The sequence below is a fragment of the Mastigoproctus giganteus genome, chromosome 3 (assembly GCF_048544385.1).
Source record: "Mastigoproctus giganteus isolate SK-2022 chromosome 3, ASM4854438v1, whole genome shotgun sequence".
Lineage (NCBI taxonomy): Eukaryota > Metazoa > Arthropoda > Arachnida > Uropygi > Thelyphonidae > Mastigoproctus > Mastigoproctus giganteus.
In genome coordinates this window covers 99,158,550-99,178,796 of record NC_143577.1, presented here as the reverse complement: position 1 = coordinate 99,178,796, position 20,247 = coordinate 99,158,550, and the positions used below count along the sequence as shown (strand labels likewise).

General features: G+C 38.2%; 1 protein-coding gene across 6 annotated transcripts in view; it reads right to left on the bottom strand.

Annotated features, from left to right (window-relative positions):
- The window catches only part of LOC150088181 (rho guanine nucleotide exchange factor 10-like protein), a 465,691-nt gene that overhangs the window by 130,098 nt on the left and 315,346 nt on the right, over window positions 1-20,247 (bottom strand). For all 6 annotated transcript variants that reach the window (XM_090369366.1, XM_090369362.1, XM_090369365.1 and 3 more), the window contains 2 exons: window positions 15,395-15,486; window positions 6,807-6,919 (listed from right to left, as the gene is read on the bottom strand). In XM_090369366.1, the coding sequence (XP_090225492.1) occupies window positions 6,807-6,919; window positions 15,395-15,486 (205 nt within the window). The remainder of the gene's footprint in view (window positions 1-6,806; window positions 6,920-15,394; window positions 15,487-20,247) is intronic.

The window sequence follows — 20,247 nt, the reverse complement described above, 5'->3', positions numbered from 1 at the left end:
TGGTTGCATGATATAAGTACGGCATATAATCCAGTCTAACAGCTAAACAGACCTGACTGCGGTAAACTATGCTAGATATAAAGATGTCTATGAGATTCTGTGGCAACAAATCCCATTCTTCCATCAGCGCAGACTTTAGCTCACCAAGTGATCAAGGAGTTGGCTCTCGGCGTGCAATGCGATGCCGTTCGATCGGATTTAGGTCTGATGATCGTGCTGGCCAAGGCAGTCGTTGGATATCTTCAGTTTCGCCTGAAGATATCCAACGACTGTCACTTGAGCTCAATGTGCAATGGCATTGTAAAGAAAATCTTGGCCAACTGAATCCCTAAAAATCGGCACACAGGATTTGAGATCCGTTCTCGGTAACTCTGCGCACTTACGGTACCCCTATCAAAAACATGAAGAGGGGAGCAGCCGTTGATCATTATTCCGCCTAACTAGAGGACACCGTCTGCACTGTAATTGTCCCTTTCTCTGATAAGAAAGGGACACTTATGGTGGAAGCAGTGATGTTGGAGGGATGGTATCGCATTCCTCGTTGTCTCCGGATGAAATAACGTTTGGAATCTGTTTGTACGCTAAAATGGGACCCATCAGACCTGCACTCCATTTGTCAGGGACCAAAGTCACGTGTCCATGTAAGCAGTTTCGATGAGCTCTCTGGTGACTTCCGGTTATTGCGATACAAACCACTCGCTTCCTGACTGGAAAAGAGTCGTCTCGTCTGATGAATCAAGGTTCTAGCTCGATCCTGCCAATGGACGATGTATATTCGATGACGAGTAGCTGCAACCAGATTGCACGATTGGACAAAATCAGGTGGGCGGCCATGGTATCATGGTTTGGAGGACATTTTCAAATGACATTACATCACTCCCTTCTTCCCCATTGAACACATCATCACCACTAAATCCTACCTCTGCACTGAACAGTGTACGTACATATAACACTGTTCTCCCAAAGAGACCTTCCCTCTGACTATAGGAAATTGTACATGAACGTGAAATATGCAAATCTTTTGTCTTATAAACACGTTCAGTGTTCAGCTCGAAATTCATTTCTAACATGAATGTCTTTTGGCGAGTATGCGAAAATAGCTAACAGAGTTTCAGCTGGGGATGAGAGCTGAATTCCACGTGTGAAAAATACCTGCGTACGCTATTTATTTCTTTGAATTAATACATAACTGCAAACATCATGGCATATTTTCGTATAATATATACCAAATATTTAATTATTATTCTTTCTTTCAGCGTGCACTCATTGGGGCGATGGTCATAATTAAAGCACAAACAGATTGTTTTCTGAAATATAAATTAAACTAATGTAAGTTCAATATAATGTTGTCCAGAATGCATAATATTTTGTATCACTTAATAAACATAAAAAGCCTTAACAGAACTTATGTCTAAATAATCTTTGAATTTAGTAAATTAACCCATAATTCCTTTGAAATGAGAACATCGAATAAGAGATTCTGTAGGATCATCTCAGGCATGCTTTATAATGATCAAGAAGACAAGCAGTTTCTTCAAACTACTTGTAAATGCCAAACTATTTTTTGCTGTTTGGCATTACATAAATCAAATGGAACAGAATTTTTTGCTAAACTTAAGCCACAGAAATTCCATTATTGTAATGAAAATTACATATAATTTTCATTATATGTAATTGCAAATGTTGCACTACATACAGGCATAAATTTCAAGTATTAAGCCAGAGGCAATAAAAACATATGCAACTATGATTAATGAAAAAAAAACAACAAAAAAAAAAAAAAAAACACCTCTATACTATCTTGTTTTCAATTTTAAAATTTTTGGAAAATCTAATGCAATGGAGCAAGGGAAAGCATGAAGAAAGACTTACCTTGCCTTTCCACTTCTGCAAGCAAACAGCCAACATTGTAGGCATGTCTTTTTGTGAAGTGAACTATGCATTTGGAAAATACACAAAGAAATGTGTGAAATAAATATGCCTATTAAAAATGTATGGCCTCTCCAAGTGCTGTTAAGAAAGTTTGCCAATAGATGAACATTTAAAAGAACAAAATTATATTAAAAAATAAGAAATAAATAATCTATCTAGAAAAATATGCTTGCTTACAAATAAATCCTCTAGGACTTTGCTGTATACCCCGAGTAACTCCTCATGTGTGAATGTAGATGCAAAATATTCATTTAGTTTGTTAGCTACCTGAGCAGGATCATCAACAGTTGAACCATCAATATCAAGTGGACCAATCTGATTCATCCCCTTTCTTCTAGAGTTTACATAAGTAAAGAACTCTTTGCTGTTTTTCTTTGCATCCTTTATCAAAGATTTTTCGTAATCGGCTTTCCCCTGGAACCTCCTTTGTAGCTTGGTTACAGACCAGCTTATATCTAACATAGGCTTCCGTGTCACATGTTAATTTATATGTATCCCATGAATTTTTCTTCTCTGTCACATGTCTAATTAGTTCATCTGACATCCATTTAGGCCTAAATCTTGAACAATATTTCTTTGTTGGTATGAAAAGCCTAGTAGCTTCCAAGAATAATTCTTTGAATGCTTACCATTTTGAATTTGCTGTTGGTAACATCATCAGTTGGTCTCACTGTATAGAATTCAAATACTGTCTCAGACCACCGTAGTCACCTTTATGAAAATAAAAATCCTTCCCTTTAACCTTGATGGTAGTTACCTGAGTAAATCCCACTTCAGCACACTGTGATCACTGCCACCTAGTGGTTCCTTTATCTGCAGATTCTTAAATGCATGAAGAATCGCTATTGATAATCAGATAAAGAGTATTACTCCATCTAGTTGCCTCCCGAACATGCTGCTGTAGAAAACAGTCATACACAAAAGCCTTGCTAGCATATGAGTGACCAACCCACAAATCCAGTCAATATCCGGGAAATTAAAATTAGCATTATGCCCCATTATAATCCCCCATTATAAGACACTCTAATTTACTGGCCCACTCTATTTCTCCGCACAATTGCTCATTATACTCATCAGATTCATTAGGCCTAGAACACACACCTACTCTCATTTTTCCTTTTCCAGTGCTTATGTCACACCAAACAGACTCAACATTGCATTGTCCACCCACATCAATTGGATGCACCTCCTTAGATTTTGTGTGTTTCTTAACTAACAGCATAACCCCTCCTCCCTTCCTGTCCTGCCTATCCTTTCTGTACACATTGTACTCCCCAAATTCCAATTCTGCACTGCTTATGTTTGTGTAACACCATGTCCCTGATATCCCAAAATCTGCCTTTGATGTCTTGAATAGCACTTCAAGCTCATTGAATTTATTAACTATACTCCTAGCATTGGTGTACATGCAAGTATACATCCACCTGTTTCTAATCTCTGTTACCCTAACACAGCCCATGTATTTACTTGTTCCACTATGACTCCCAGCAGTCCTGGAAATTCCCATTGCCTTGCTTTCCAGGCTGCTGCTCAATTGCCTTTCAATAGAAGTAGTGCAAGAATCACTTTTACCTCAGCCAGTGGCTACCGTTGATCTATTAGTCCGTGTATCTCCCCCCAAGCTAGCAGTTTTCAGACCCACCTAACTCTGTCTCGATAGCATCAGCAAATATTCTTGCACCCTTTCTATTTAAGTGTATCCCATCACTGTAGAAGCAGTCTCTCCTGTTAACAAGCACAGACAAGGCTGAGAAAAATTCTACCCCTGAGCCTTGCACAACCTCTCCAGGGCCGAACTGATCGACAAGGCTCTCATCATATACTCCCTCCTATCGTGTCTGGGCAGAGTTGCAGACATTTCAAATTCAACCCTAACTCACGGCTTTTTTTCAGAATTGTCTTGTACTTGTTAAGTAATTCTGCCGGTCTTCTACTCTTAATATCATTAGTGCCAACGTGTACAACAATACCACCCTTTGTGCCCTTAAAGGATGATATCTGCCCTACAACGTTATCAACCTTTGCCCCTGCTAGACATACCCTGATCCTGTTCTATCTATACTTTTTGCACAATATGTTCCCCGTTTCCCTGACAATAGAGTCACCTACAACAACTCATTCCTTTGGGACCAGCGCATTCTGCCTTGGGGGTTGTTGCTGTGTTGTGTTATGTTCAAGTGCAAGCTCTGGCATTGATGTGGGCAGCTGAGAGCTTGATGGGTCCTCAATTTAAATCCTTCAAGGGCATTCACCCTGTCCTTCAAACTCTCATATAAGCCCATAACAATGCCGAGTTGGCACCTGATTTACTCACACACCTTACATCGCACGCACGCACACACACAAAGACATTTCCCTTGGCAATATCATTCCTGATTGCCCCACAAACATCAAACAAGCAGTGCATTTCAATAGACTGATTCAGAGGACAACCGCTCTCTCACTTCTCCGCTGAGCCACAGCACTTCCACTAGTTTGAGCCTTTTGCTTTGCTGCTCTGAGTCATGATTTCTATTCAAATTCAATAAAATTTCAATACAAAATATAACCCTAAACCTTTATCCCAATGCAGTTATAACACTATATATATGTATTTCGGTATTGAATATTATCTCCAAGTTACCTTATATAAGTCATATCCCCTGTCAACTTATATGTATTAATTTATGATGTTACGTTTGTAATAACTAGGTCGCTATATTTATTTAGTTATAAAATTACAATTGACAATGAAATTTAATAAGATTAATAAATTTTACTGATTAATTGATACTACTATACTCACTATCTAGTTTTCCGTTAAACCTTACACTAGCACATGTTGTATCTTATAACAATGGCGGCAAGTTACGAACAGTTAATCTATGGACATGAGGTATTATTTACTTTCCAAGTTGCGCTATCTAAATTCAAAATAAACCAGAGCTTCAATAGATCTATAAGCTACTTATAGAAAATAATTTAATCTAACAATTAAGTCAATAAAGCGGCTAAGTATAATTAAAAACTTTTCGTTCACAGGAGCTGCAAAACCTGTCCACACGTGGATTTGATATCCTTACCGATACTAAGTAATAACCTAAAGGATCTCTATCTAAATTCAATTTAAACTAAAGCATTGTTACTAGGAATATAAAGCAACTCTAAAAAATAAATTAATATGCCAATTTAAGTCAATAAAAAAGGTTGCAAAAGTTTGCCTTTAGCCAGTGGGTGGTTGATTGCTGGAACAAACTTCCATCTGTCGTTGTGGAAGTTTATAGTTTAAATAGATTCAAAGCAGAACTTGACAAACATTTGGAGCGAGTGGATAGGTGAAATAAGGGGTTTTTTTTTTGGCTGATGCTATATAAGCTTGCTTTCTTGCATCACGTGCTTTTGCTAATGCTAATCAGTGTAGTCCCTCAGGGTTCAGTCCATTGTTGTTTCCTATAAATATAAATGATATTGATGATGGTATATCAAGCTTAATGTTCAAGTTTGCAGACAATACGAAAGTTGGCAAGGCTGTTAACACTAATGACAGTACACCGCTCCAACATGATCTAGAAAAGGTGAGCAGATGGGCTGAGAGGTGGCAAATGAAGTTTAACATTGACAAATGTAAAGTACTACATATGGGAAGCAGTAACCCCAGAGTAACGTATCAACTCTCTGGTACTACACTGACAATGATAGAGAATGAAAAGAACCTGGGGGTAATTTTGCAGGCATATATGATATTTGCTGAGCAGTGCAGATGGTCTGCAATAGTAACAAATTGTGTCTTGTCAATGATATACAGGAATTTTTCTAGCAGGATAAGGAGGTGATTATCCCCTTGTATAAGGCAATGGTCAGGCCACACCTTGAGTGCTGTATACAGGTCTGGAGGCCTCATTTTAAGAAGGATGTAGGGCTGTTGGAACGAGTACAGAGAAGGGCAACAAGATTAGTGAATGGAACAAAGGGTTGCTCTTATGAAGAAAGGCTTAAGTTTTGCAAATTACAGTGTCTGGAGACTAGGCACCTGGGAGGTGATCTGATTGAGGTGTATAAAGCCTTGAATGGTTTGAGCATTCAAGGCTTTATACCATCCTTTCAGCATTGAGCATGCTCAATGCTGATGGGATTTTTACCCTTGCTCAGAATAATCACCTGAGAGGGCATAAATTCAAATAGAGGAAAGACAGTTGTAGGATAGATGTGCGGAAGTTTGCCTTTAGCCAGCGGGTAGTTGATTGGTGGAACAGACTTCCATCTTTTGTTGTGGAAGTTGATAACCTAAATAAATTTAAGGCTGAGCTGGACAGGTATTTGGAATGAATGGAGGGGTGAAATCGGAAGAACTAAAATTTTTTTAGTTCTTCCTTGCATAAGCTTGCTTTCTTGTATCGTATGCCTCTACTAATGGTAAAAGGGTGCTCTCACCAAGAAAGGTTTCAGTTCTGCAAATTGCAGCATCTGCAGACTAGGCACCTATGAGGTGATCTCATTGAGGCATTGAAGGCTTGAGTAATCTCAATGTTGGTGGCATAATTCCTCTCACTGAGATTACACATGAGATTGCATAAATTGAAACTGAAGAAGGATAGTTACAGGATAGATGTATGGAAGTTTGCATTCGGCCAGCAAGTGGTTGATAGTTGTTGTGAAAGTGGGTTGTCTGAATAAATTCAAGGAAGAACTAAAACATTCTTGGTGGGGAGGGTGGATGTGTGAGGTAGGTAACTATTTTTTTTTTTGCCAATGCTGTATAAGCTTGCTTTCTTATATAATTTGCCACTACTAATACTAAATAAGGTTGTTTTGGGGACATGGATTGTAAATATACCGAGATATATATATAATTTTTTTTTAGTAAACATAAGAAGATAAAAAAATATTAACAATACCTCAGCAGAGCAGCTACTTTGAAACACAGGAAAAGTCTTAACAAAAAGTGGCATTTTGCTGCTAGGTCGTTTTTCCTGTTCTGGAATATCCCAAGCTGGTGTATTATTAGGATCTTTAAAGATAAGGGGGGAAGGGGAAATGAGATTATTTTAAAAAAAATACACACACACACACACTGACCCAGCCCCTCTCTCTCTCTCTCTCTCTCTCTCTCTCTCTCTCTCTCTCTCTCTCTCTCTCTCTCTCTCTCTCTCTCTCTCTCGTAACTAAAACTAAAATGCATAAATCATACTTGTTTTAGTAAATTTTAGTAAAATTTTAGTAAATATGTAAATTACACACACACACACACACACACACACACACACACACACACACACACACACACACACACCAAAACATTATAACCACCTACCTATTAGCGTGTTGGGCTGCTTTTCACTGAATAACCACTTGCATCTGCTGTGCCATTGACTCCAAGAGGCCACAGAAGGTGTTCTCAGGTATCCTGGACTAGCTAGACAATACGGAGTTTAGCAATGGAGCGAGGCACTGGCAAATGCTGCAATCCACCACATCCTGCAAATGTTTGATGAGATTGATGTCAGGAGACTCTGATGGTCAGGTGAGCACATGAAATGTTGGACACTATCTTTGACCCATCCCTGCATAATTCAACTTTTGTGACATTGTCTTGTTGAAAGAGTCCAGTGCCACCTGGATACACAGTCACGGTGTATATTTCAATGGGGATGAGAGTCCTCTCATCCCCTGTTTTTGTCCAACAATGCGATCTGGTTGTTGCTGCACCTACTTGCCATCAAATCTCTTCTTCACTGGCATTAAGTGTATCCATGGACAGTGTGCTCGGAAATATTTTTCCATGCGCCCTGGTTGCAGTCTTTGTAGTCTGCTCTTAACTGAGGGATGGTGATCCGTATGTTGTCCTTGACAGCATGTGCCAACTGCCATCCAGTGGTGGCCACCCCAGCATGTTTGGCAATTGTGTATCCCTCTTTGGGGACCATTCCCACCACACCTTCTCTACAGCTGCTCTCAAACAGCTAACAATACTTGTGGTTGCTGAGATGATGCTCTCCAGCCTTCTGAGTGGTGAAAAACCATTCCTTTTCAAACGCTGCCAGATTCTTCCCTTTTGCCATTGCATGGGCTTTGTACTGATGAATTGAGACAGATCCCACTTGTACTTGTACCATCACTATATATGCTGGTCAGTGATGTCACTCCTAAGTGCTGTGGGATGAGGAGGATAAAAAGTTTGGAGATGGATAGTGAATTGGATGAGAGTGGTAGTGGCACAAGTTCAGATTAGTTTGGAAGAGAGAGGAATTACAATGTCAATTCAGAAAAAGTGATGATTTAAGTATCTACAGAAAAGGCATGCTGCAGAAATGAAACATCTGTGAGACAGAAAGTGGAGAAAGTTTGTAAGAAATGAAATATGAATTAACCCAATTATCCTCTTTTGAAGTCTAAATAAGGAGTGCCCAACCTTTTTTACCTGCTGAACCCTTTAAAAAATGCAGTTTTCCCACATTGACCCCTTTTCCAAAAAATACACACAGTTTAATTTTAATGGATGGATTATAAGAAAAAGCTGTTATTAATAATAATTAATTATTTATTAAAAATATAAAATAATTATAATACATAGGTAAGCAACAATCAGTTACTGATTACTTACTAATTACTTTAGTAGCAAAAAACACAGTAAAAATTATTATTTGGTTTATTACTGCCATTTTAGTTTTGTAAAATTTTAATGAGACACGTGGCTGCTGGTTTGCAATAAACTATGTGATATCTGAGCTAAAATTATTTAATGTGATCCTTAGGTCCCAACACTGATACATTCAGCATTTTTCTTGTTTTTCTCAATAAATTATTAATATGGCTGAATCCAGCTTCCATTAGTAAGAACTGGGAAAAGTTAGCAAAAGTGGTTCTGCCACTTTTGCTAACTTTTCCCAGTTGTAATTAAAGATATTTATTTCACATATCTTCATTATTCCAATCTATCTCAAACTACCCTTTAGTTTGAAATATAGATTTAGCTTCCAAACTTTCTGTCGTTTCAGTTAACTCTTCTTGAAAAATAAATTCAACTGGAGACATCACAATCAAAGTTGAAGAATCAAGGTTGAAGAATCCATTCTGGTACAATCATATTGTGAAGGTCTTGAAATCAAATGTTAAGGTCTTCTTTCAGTTTCTTCAAGTGGAAGAAATAACAGCAAATTGCCAACTGAAATTGTATCTTTTTCCATAATTGACAGGCATGAAAGTTAGCAAAGTAACAAAAATCCTTTGATTTAAAATAGGTTCATTTCAGATTAAACCCAAGAATAATTGTTGAAACTTGAAATATAAAACAGCCAAGTAAAACACGTGCATTTTTGATTCAATAAATTTTGTTGCTAAGTTTTATTTTAAGAAGAAATTCTATTACAGAATCAAAAAGTTCAATCAAACGTTGTTGTTGTTGTTATTGTTATTTGGTGTTTTAGGAGCATTAGCAACCAAGGCCATATTGCTCCGGGGATATGCAGTGGTCATTCCCTGACTTTTCCGCATCCTCCGTATTTGGTGGTCACGGGCTCGAACCCCGGTCTAATCAAGAAGCGTGTGCTACGCACTAGTTGGGCTGCTCCTGCCCAACTAGCTATGGAGGCGCCATCAAACACTGTAAACAATTTCCTTTGTTTACAATGTTTGAAACTCTGTATGTAATAACAGGAATAGTAGATTTCACCATTTTGATCACATAATTAACCAAACCTATGATTATTCAAAGATTTGGCCTTTTTCATTCATTGATTTAATACACATTTGCAGAACGTCAAGGAGTTTATCACATGTTTTTTGCAACCAAATGCTGTCTGTGTAGAACACAGTGTGCAGTTCTAACATCAGGAACCTTTTTCTTCAAAAATGTTAAAAATCATCTATATTTACCAACCATTGCTGTGTCCATTAGAAGCAGCTGATACAATATTAGTAATAGGAGTATTATTTTCCTCTAAGTATTTTTCAAAGCACAAAAAAAAAAAAAAAAAAAACCCTCTGTTATTGCCTTTTTTTTTTTCCTGGGCTGTAAAAACATACATAAATCATATGGATGCTGCAAGTTCAAAATGTTCACTCATCCAACTGTACAGCAAATTTAGTTTGAAATTCAGAAACTACTATTTTATGGATATCTTCAGCCATTTCATCAATACAATGGTGAACTCTACTGTTACTCAGCAAAATGCTTTTTAGTACTGGATTTGGATTCATTTTAATGAATCCAAAGCTTATAAATTCTCATACTGATGGCAGTATCAATTCTCCCCAACTGTGTATAGATATCCTGCTTTTGCAATTAAGAATGTTATCAGCATTATAAGAGACTTTCAACCCTTCTTCAGCATTTCTAGAAACTGAAGTTAAAAATGATTTTAAACCTGCTGTAGAACATTTTATAACTATATTTTTTAAAATATTTAAAATATTCAAAATCCTTGTCTTTTGCAGCAGGATGCATCCTTTTCAGATGTTCCATTTTTTGATGGTTTTATAGCATCGTTCTGAAAAGTTTTTTGCCTAAGAGACAAGGTGCTATTGATTTATTGCCAGGTGAAGAAATAAAACCCAATGCTAGATAACCTTGCAAATATAGATGGCACTTCTTTTTTTGGGAGTGACATGGTATAAGGATCTTCCTAAAAACTACATGTTATTAAAATTGTAATATGTTATTATTTGAATATTTAATATTGGTGTAAATACACCACAGATAGTTCTTAAAGAGGAAACTACAAAAGTGTAAAAGGCATCAATTTCATCTGTATCTCATTTTGTGATTATCCTTCACAATGAGTTACCATGTATTGCGCTACCTTGAATAAGCAACACTTCACTAATAGAGAAGTCTATTGTTACTTATTCTCTGTGGGTACCACCACACAGATGGAACCGTTTCAAGACTTATCTTACTTATATACCAGGGTACCTGCCCACCCACTGATGAAAGGTAAACAAGCCTTGAAACGGTGCCATATGGGTGGTGGTGGTACCCACCAATAATAAGTAACGATACACTTCCCTATTAGTGAAGTGTTGCTTATTCAAGGTGGTGCAATACATGGTAACTTGCTGTGAAGGATGATCACAATATGAGATATAGATTAGATGAAATTATGACTTTTACACTACTTTCATCGTGTTCTCTTTAAGAGTTATCTATGGTGTATTTACACTGATATTCAATAGATAATTCCAAGCTCTTATGATATTATGCCTAGTTGCATTTAGTTTTTGATTATGTTATTATTTGAAATAACTTACAATAGTGTTTAAATATGTAATACATCTATGCACAGCAAACTACTCAGATAGTAACAACTGACATCCCAGTTGACTCCCAGCAGCTGATAATCAACATTACTAGCAGCTTAATGCACATGAGAAATGACCACTCGCTGGGTTACGGTTCAGATGCCTAGCGATAAAATTTGCATACCAAATTGGTAAAATTAAAATTAGCAAGACTAACGTTCATAGTTATATTTTTAAATAATATATATTATTATATTCTTTATATTTATTATTATATCATTATATAATTTGCTTGTTGACCCCCAATTAATCCCTTGGAATGTATTGATCCCTCTTTCAAGATGATTGATCACATGGTAGTCAATCCTCTCTCAAGCATCTAGACCAAGGATTCCCAACTGTGAATCCTTGGCCTAGATGCTTGAGAGGGGTTTTGAGGCCATCACCCCAGATGTGGGGGCAATTTCCACAGTAGGATGGATCTGAGATTTGTACAGGGTGAGTAGCTGTTTGGAAGAAAAGTATTACTGAGAGTGAAAACCAAAACCCAGATTTTTTTGATACAGAGGACACTGCTCACCGTGGACTAATGTTATTAGTGGAGTCCCTCAGGGTTCAGTATTGGGTCCATTGTTGTTTTCTGTATTTATAAAAGATATTGATGATGGTATATCAAGCTTAATGTTCAAGTTTGCAGACGATATGAAGGTTGGCAGGGTTGTTAAGGACACTAATGACAGTATGCTGCTGCAACAGGATCTAGAAAAGTTGAGCAGATGAGCTGAGGGGTGGCAAATGAAGTTTAACATTGACAAATGTAAAGTACTACATATGGGAAGCAGCAACCCAGAGTGACTACATGACAGTGGTAGAGAATGAAAAGGACCTGGGGGTAATTGTGCAGGCAGATATGAAGTTTTCTGAGCAGTGCAGATGGTCTGCAAGAGTAGCTCAGTGTCTTGTCAATGATATACGCGAATTTTTGTAGCAGGGATAAGGAGGTGATTATCCCTTTATATAAGGCAATGGTCAGGCCACACCTTGAGTATTGTATACAGGTCTGAAGGCCTCATTTTAAGAAGGATGTAGAGCTGTTGGAACCAGTACAGAGAAGGGCAACAAGATTAGTGAATGGAACAATGGGTTGCTCTTATGAAGAAAGGCTTAAATTTTGCAAATTATAGTGTCTGGAGACTAGGCACCTGGGAGGTGATCTGATTGAGGTGTATAAAGCCTTGAATGGTTTGAGCATGCTCAATGCTGATGGAATTCTTCCTCTTGCTCAGAATAATCATTTGAGAGGGCATAAATTCAAATTGAGAAAAGACAGATGTAGGATAGATGTGCGGAAGTTTGCCTTTAGCCAGCGGGTGGTTGGAACAGACTTCCATCCTTTGTTGTGGAAGTGGATAACCTAAATAAATTTAAGGCTGAACTGGACAGGTACTTGGAACAAATGGGGGGGGGGGGGGGGGGGGGGAGCGTGTTTTTTTTTTTTTTTTTTGGCTGATGCTGCATAAGCTTGCTTTCATTAGTAGAGGCATATTTGTCATGTGCTTATGCAGAGAGAGAGAGAGAGAGAGAGAGAGTTGTTGTTATTTGGTTTTGAGGAGCATTAGCAACTAAGGCCATATTGCTCCGGGAATATGCGGTGGTCATTCCCTGACCTTTCCACATCCTTCGTATTTGGTGGTGACGGGCTCGAACCCCGGTCTAATCAAGAAGCGTGTGCTACGCACTGCTGCTCCTTCCCACCTGGCTACGGAGGCGAGAGAGAGAGAGAGAGAGAGAGAGAGAGAGAGAGAGAGAGAGAGAGAGAGATTGGAATTTATAGTTATCCCTAGTAGAAATGTGATCGGACTAGAAATCTGAGTGTCGCTAGTCAAAGATGAGCATAAGAGCAGCATTCTTTTTTGAAATAGAACAAAATTTCTTTTTTTTCTGAAAGAAATAGAACAGGCCTAAATTTTAGAGGGGTTAAAGATAACTAAATTTTTTTTGCCCCATTGGGGCAAAGAATAGGGGGCTCAGCAGACAACATTTGAGAAGTTGAAGCTGTTTGTGCAGGATAAGATTGCTCAACTGGAAGGTGGAATGTGGTGTGCTATCTATGGAGAGGATTTTGGGTCAGTGCAATCACTAATATAAGTGAAGTCATTAATATACAAGAGGAAAAGAGTAAGAGAAAGAAATGAATCTTGGAGAACACCAGCATTAGCTGAGGAATTAGATAACAGAGCGCCACCTACAACTTACAGTGAGTAGTCAGAGACAAAAATCAATCAAAATCTGTCAGAAGTCCACAAGATGGGAGCATTTTTAGAGACCTTTATGCCAAAATCGATCAAAGCCTTCGATATGTCAAGAACAACTGCTTGAATTTCATCAAACTCTTCCACAGAATTTGTCCATAGATGTGGTAACATAAGCCAGTATATCAACAGTGGATCAACACTGAGTGAATCCACATTAGCAATCATTGATCAAATGAAAGGGTTCTTGATAGTTTAGGAGTAGGCAGTTAATGGATTTCTCCATTACTTTAGAAAGAGTAGAAGTGCAAGGGGATGATAATTAGATGGGATGATTTGCTAAAATTTTTAGCAATTGGCTAGATATGAGCAAATTTTCAAACAGAAAGAAAAACATCAGTGGAATAAGAAAGTATAAAAAGGTGACAGAACAGGAGCAAGCTGAGGAGCACGTTTTGAGAATAAAGTGAAGAAATGCCATCGGGCCCTGGAGTTTTCTTGGCATCAAGATTGTTCAGAATTCTTCTAACATACTTCTGTCAGAAGATCACAGTGGGAATTGAGTGTGGCAGGAGGTGGTTTATCAAAACTGTCAATGCAAGAGTTGCCGACCGGGCTAGCCGGGTAGGTAAAGTGCATGCCTGGCAACCCAAAGGTCGCGGGTTTGATTCACGCCTCAGGCTGGATATCACGATGGTGCCGAACCAACCAGTTGGTTGGATATCCCGGCCACGATACACGAAGGAAGCAAGAAAAAACTGGTTCCTTCGTGTATTGATCACATCATACGAAATAAATAAATAAATAAATGCAAGGGTTAAAAGAAAAGTAGGATGCTAGTAAGTAATCTTTATCTTTAGGTGAGGATGCGATAGAACCACCAGATTTTAACAGAGGTGGGAGCGTACAGATGAACATAAAGTTGTGACCAATAGCTGTAGCAAGAGAGCAGAATGCTCAAATATCATTTTGACAAGATCAAAATTCAAAGTTCAAGTTCAAAGATCAAGTTCAAAATCAAGATTGTTTAATAACTGTTTTATAATTGTTGCTAGCTTTAAGGTAGGCATAAATTGAAGCTGGGGATTTGTATGCATTGTTACATGCAACATTCTCATCTTGAACAACCTTAACACATTTAATGGAAAATTAAAAGTTTACATAACGGACAAAATTTTAGAGCGAGATGCAGAATAAGAGAGATAGAAATTTCATCCCGACAAGAATAATTTTTCTGACACAATCTGAGCAAACAGTGGGATCAGAAGATTTAAAACAATAATCCATCCAAGGAAAATAAGAATAGAAATCTCAAACATCATCCAATTCACATGCTGTAATTCCAAACACAAGGCTGAGAATAACTGTGAGAGAGATGCTGCATTGGTGAAGAGACCATCACCAGATGGTCTCTTCACCAATGTTAGGACCAAAGTCAGTGTTAGGACTACTAACACTGACTGTGAAAAAGTTGCTGGTGAGAAAAATATCGAGCGCTGCATGTGTTATTAAGATTGTGTAGTATTCTAGTAATCAAATGAACAATTTGAGTGAGGTCATTAGTAACTGCAAAAGTTTCAACATCTCAACCATCTGAATCCACGTAACTAAAAAACTGAAGCCAGCAAGATTTACAAACATTAAAATCACAAAAAACTTATCGCATCATTAGGGAAAAAAAAAATAATTCAGGTTTAAAGAAAGGAAGTCAAAGCATTTACAGTGATTAATGGAGCTGGGAGAACAGCAGATGAATTTGACAGAATAGGGCAGAGACATTCCAAATTAAGATGTATCTGAGAAGGAATATCAGAGTGGACATACCCACAAGTATTGACTTTGAAGCAAAAGGAATCATAGATCAAATAATTACAAAATTATGATGAATTATTATAATAATAATTGATATATTATTAATTATAATTTGGGAATAATAATTAGAGTATATAATTACTGAGAATATTATTACAGTTAGTAATCATGACTGAACTTACCCAATGCTAGTTTTGCTAATCGAAAATCTGTTGTCCAATCTCTTTTCATAGTTGGATTAGAAAACTGGAAACATATTGCTTCTTTACTTGATCTTTTGCAAAATAAAAAATAGACTAACATTAAAAAATAATAAATATGTATTATTTCATATATAAAGTGTATAAGAAAATAAATAAAAAAATTTGAAGAATGACCTAGGTAGCAAAGTGGGAAAATGCTAAAGATATATTATCCCAATATTTTCAAACTACTGTACAATGTAACTGAAACAAACATATTTTAAACCAGAACATATTTACAAAGGACGACTGCTGAGATAGCTCTTGTGCTAAGTTTTTCAAGGAATAACTGGTCACGTAGTATATAAAAATAAGGTGTTTCCATCCTCTTAAAAGCACCAGATCGAACTTTTCAACAGGATTTCCTAAACTCATATATGGAAAATATTATTATTATTAGCCATATGGTGCAAGGAAGCCTGAAGCTTATGCTGCACCAGGCAAAAAAAAAAAAATTTTCCCTATTACCCTGAGAGAGAGAGAGAGAGAGAGAGAGAGAGAGAGAGAGAGAGAGAGAGAGAGAGAGAGAGAGAGAGAGAGAGAGAGAGAGAGAAATCACCAAGAAAGAGAAGAATGATGATATCCAGCTCAGGACCCTGGGTGTGCCAAGCCCATACTCACCAGATGTGAGCCCCATGGTAAATATGCAACTAATCTATCTATTGCTTGTAGTCTGTAACAGATCTGTAATGTGGCATAGGACACATTGAATTGGAATTCTTCAAGAACTATCAAATTATAATATTTTATAAGTAAAGCATTAGTTAAGTTTAAGCCATGTTAGGTTTTATATGGTTAAGGAATTTTGTTTTTTCAGTGATGCCTTTCCAGTGCCATTGTTTTCCAACCATGTATGACAAATAGCCTCCAGCTATGATCAGCAAGGAATTTGCAAGTATGGCAATGGAAGTACAGCCACCATGGGCAGCAAACTGGAGAGTGAAACCCGCACGGTATAGCAAACGACCACCTCAAAAATGGAAAAAAAGTCAGTTTGTTAATACCTGTGCTAATGTAGAATTTCAACAGGAAATATGTCACTTGCAAAAACCTGACTTTCTTGTAATACAACAGTAAATACAAGCATATGAATGCTAAATCTTTCAATCAAAGAAGCAGGAAAAATTACCTGGGAAAACAGGATAGTAATCTTTGCAATTAAAAAAAAAAAGCACCACCCATGCTTCCCTTGTAACATATTGCTGATAACTTATCGTCAACTGCTTTAGCACCAACAAAAGTAATTATATCAAAGCCGTCCCTCATCCTACCACTGAGATTCCTCACCAGTTTCTTAGAGGAATTGGAACAAAATGCAGACATTACTGAAAAAATATGTACACTTACTATAGCAGCACTGAAAACAGAATTTTTTCACAAAAAACTTCAACTGACAAACACTTATGCATTTTGCTAAAGACGATGCAACAAATGGCATTCCAAAACGTATAATCATGGATCTAATTGGGATCACCAATACGTTCTACATCTCTTAATGCTTCTTCTGCCATGAAGATCACATTAGGAAAACCTCAATCTTTCAGGAACATTAGCATTAGTAGGACATTTGATGCAAGAAAGCAAGCTTATATAGCATCAGCCAAAAAATAAAAAAAAACATCCTTCCCATTTCACCCATCCAAATGTTTGTCTAGTTCTGCCTTGAATTTATTTAAGTTGCTGACCTCTACTACAACAGATGGAAGTTTGTTCCAACTAGCAATCACCCACTGGCTAAAGGCAAATTTCCCCACATCTATTTTACAATTGTCTTTCCTCAATTTGAATTTATGTCCCCTCAGGTGAGTAATCTGAGCAAGAGGAAGAATTCCATTAGCATTGAGCTTGCTCAATCCATTCAAGGCCTTATACACCTCAATACACCTGGAGACTAGATCACCTCGCAGGTGCCTAGTCTCCAGAAGCTGCAATTTGCAGCATTTAAGCCTTTCTTAGTAACACCGACCCTTTGTTCCACTCAACAATCTCGTTGCCCTTCTCTGCAATTGTTTCAGCAGCTCTACATCTTTCCTAAAATGAGGCCTCCAGACCAGTATACAGTACTCAAGGTGTGGCCTCACCATTGCCTTATACAAGGGGACAATCATCCCCTTATCTCTGCTAGTAAAATTGTATATCATTGACAAGACACCATGAGCTACTCTTGCAGCATTTTTTAACTGCTCAGAAAACTTTCACAATTACCCCCAGGTCCATTTCATTCTCCACTACCCTGAGTAAAAGTGTAACGAGTATTCAGTGTCAAACAGCAACAAGATTTTCCTCCATCTCTGTGCTGCTTTCATTGTAGGTATAACAGGTCACTGGGAAGGCCAGAGATTTAAGTGTATGGATATTGTATGAGTGTAGTGTTGTATATCATTGTTCTTCTGGCCATTTAGCCACTAGACCACTGTTAGAGCCCAATGTTGCCCACACTTGGCCCCATGGAGGCAGACAAGGTAAACCAGTATTGAGAAATTATTTATTCTGGCAGGCTTTGCTATCTAGTTTCATGAGATTTCAGTGGCTAGGGCTTACGAGGGAAAAGGGGGGGGGGGGTGATGGATGCTAGAATCTAGTTAGGCCGAAAGAGGTTCTTGTATGCGTTGAGAATTTGGACACTGTTAAAAATTTTTCATTATGCGGGACATTCACTGATGATATAGGCAGAGTGGGAAGGGAGACTGAAGACTGGGGGAGATGGGTAAAGACAGAAGTATGGGGACGACAGAGAAGGCGAACCCAGGGTAGAACAGTGGGGCATGACCATGCCCTACCAAGTGAAGAAATAGGGGTGGCGGGGAAAGGAGGCAACATGAACACACTGTCGCACTGAGCACAACTGACGAGGACTCTGACAAGCGGCATGGTTTTGTAGCACGACAATGCAACTTCAAACACTGCCCACACCACTCGTGAGTGGTTGCGCTGTAATCGCTGGGAAACTCCGTCACATCCCTCCTACATCCCAGGCTTAGAGGCTTCAGACTTCCGTTTGTTCGTCCCACTGAAAAATCACCTTTCAGGAAAGTATTTCACCACGGACGAGGAAGTTCATCGGGCGGTGTAATGTTGGTTACTGCATGTGGGCGTGGACTTCTTCAGTACTGGTATTCATAAACTGATCCATCGTTGGGACAAGTTGTGCACGTTCACTTATTTCTTTTGTGTAATTTCAACTTCGTATTATTAACCCTTAGCCATAATTACGAGAGCATCCTTGGACTCAGGGGAGGTCCCCACAGGACTGGAGATGTGAAATGTATCCCCAATTCACAAAGGGGGGGGGGACACGAGTAATTAAAGACCAGTTAGTTTAACTTCTGTACAGGTAAAATAATGGAGTCACTGGTTAGAGATGCATTGCAGGATCATCTAGACAACATTGCAGCAATAATTCAGACACAGCATGGGTTGGTTAATGGAAAGTCTTGCCTGACAAATTTGATTGGATATTATGATGTGGTTACAAAGGAACTGGATGCAAAAAATAATTTTGATATCATATACTTGGATTTCAGGAACGCTTTTGACAGCTGTTGTGCATGGAAGAATACTGTACAAATTGGGGCAGAATGGTATTAAGGGTAAGTTGCCACAATGGATAAAAGGATGGTTGAGTGGGAGAAGACAGAGGGTGGTAATCAACGGACATTGCTCATTGTGGATAAATGTTAGTGGAGTTCTCCAGGTTCAGTATTGGGCCCATTGTTGTTTTGTACATTTAGAGGGGAACAGGTATTCTGTGCATTATCTGACACTCAGTCTAAAACACTGATGGATCCAATATCTTTCTATTAAAGAAGATTTAGGAGAAGTCCGGTTGGCCTGCTTCCCTAAAATCCACTCGTGCACACCATCTCGATGGCAAGCCCTGTTACGTCACTTAGTAGGTGACAACGAACGTGAAGAGTGGTTCTATTCAAGACGCCTGGTCAGCGTGAAGAGGAAAATATCAAATTCTCCAGCATATTACAGCACAACGAAACAAATGGCCCTCAGTCCCTAGGGGCTTTCACTCCCCCTCTTACGGCAACAAGAGGATTAGAGTGGAAGCAGAAGGGTGCTAAGAATCTCTGGGTATCACCAGGCTGCCATACACAGAAACTGAACTTGGCCTGTGACAACATAAGATCGCTCATCGGTGAAGACAGGATATTAGAGCTGGAAAAGGAATTAGAAAATGTGAATTGGAATATCATCGGTTTGGCTGAAACAAGAAGAAGAAATGAATCACTTATAAGTTTATCAAATGGAAATCTGCTGTATACCAATGGAAACAGTGAAAGGAGTGAAGGTGGTGTTGGCTTTCTGGTCCAACAAGATTTAAAAAACAACATTTTGGAATTCAAAAGTACATCACCAAAGGTGTCAAAGCTACTACTCAGGATTTCTAAGAGATACAAGCTAAAGGTTATAATGATTTATGCACCAACATCAAGCCATGGTGATGAAGAGGTTAAAGAAATGTACACTGAAATTGAGTGTCTTCTAGATGAGTAGAAAACCCACTACACTATCATTCTGGGGGATTTCAATGCTAAGGTTGGAAAAAGACAAAACAGCGCAGAAAGGGGAACTATAGAAAATTTTGGAATTGATGAAAGAGATGAAAGACTTGTGGCATTTGCAGAATCTCAAGGACTGTCAGTAATGAACACTTTTTTCAAGAAAAGGGTGAACAGAAAGTGGACATGGAAGAGTCCAAATGGATTAACAACTAATGAAATCGACTTCATCCTCACTAACAGAAGATATATTGTGAATGATGTTACCGTCCTGAATAAGGT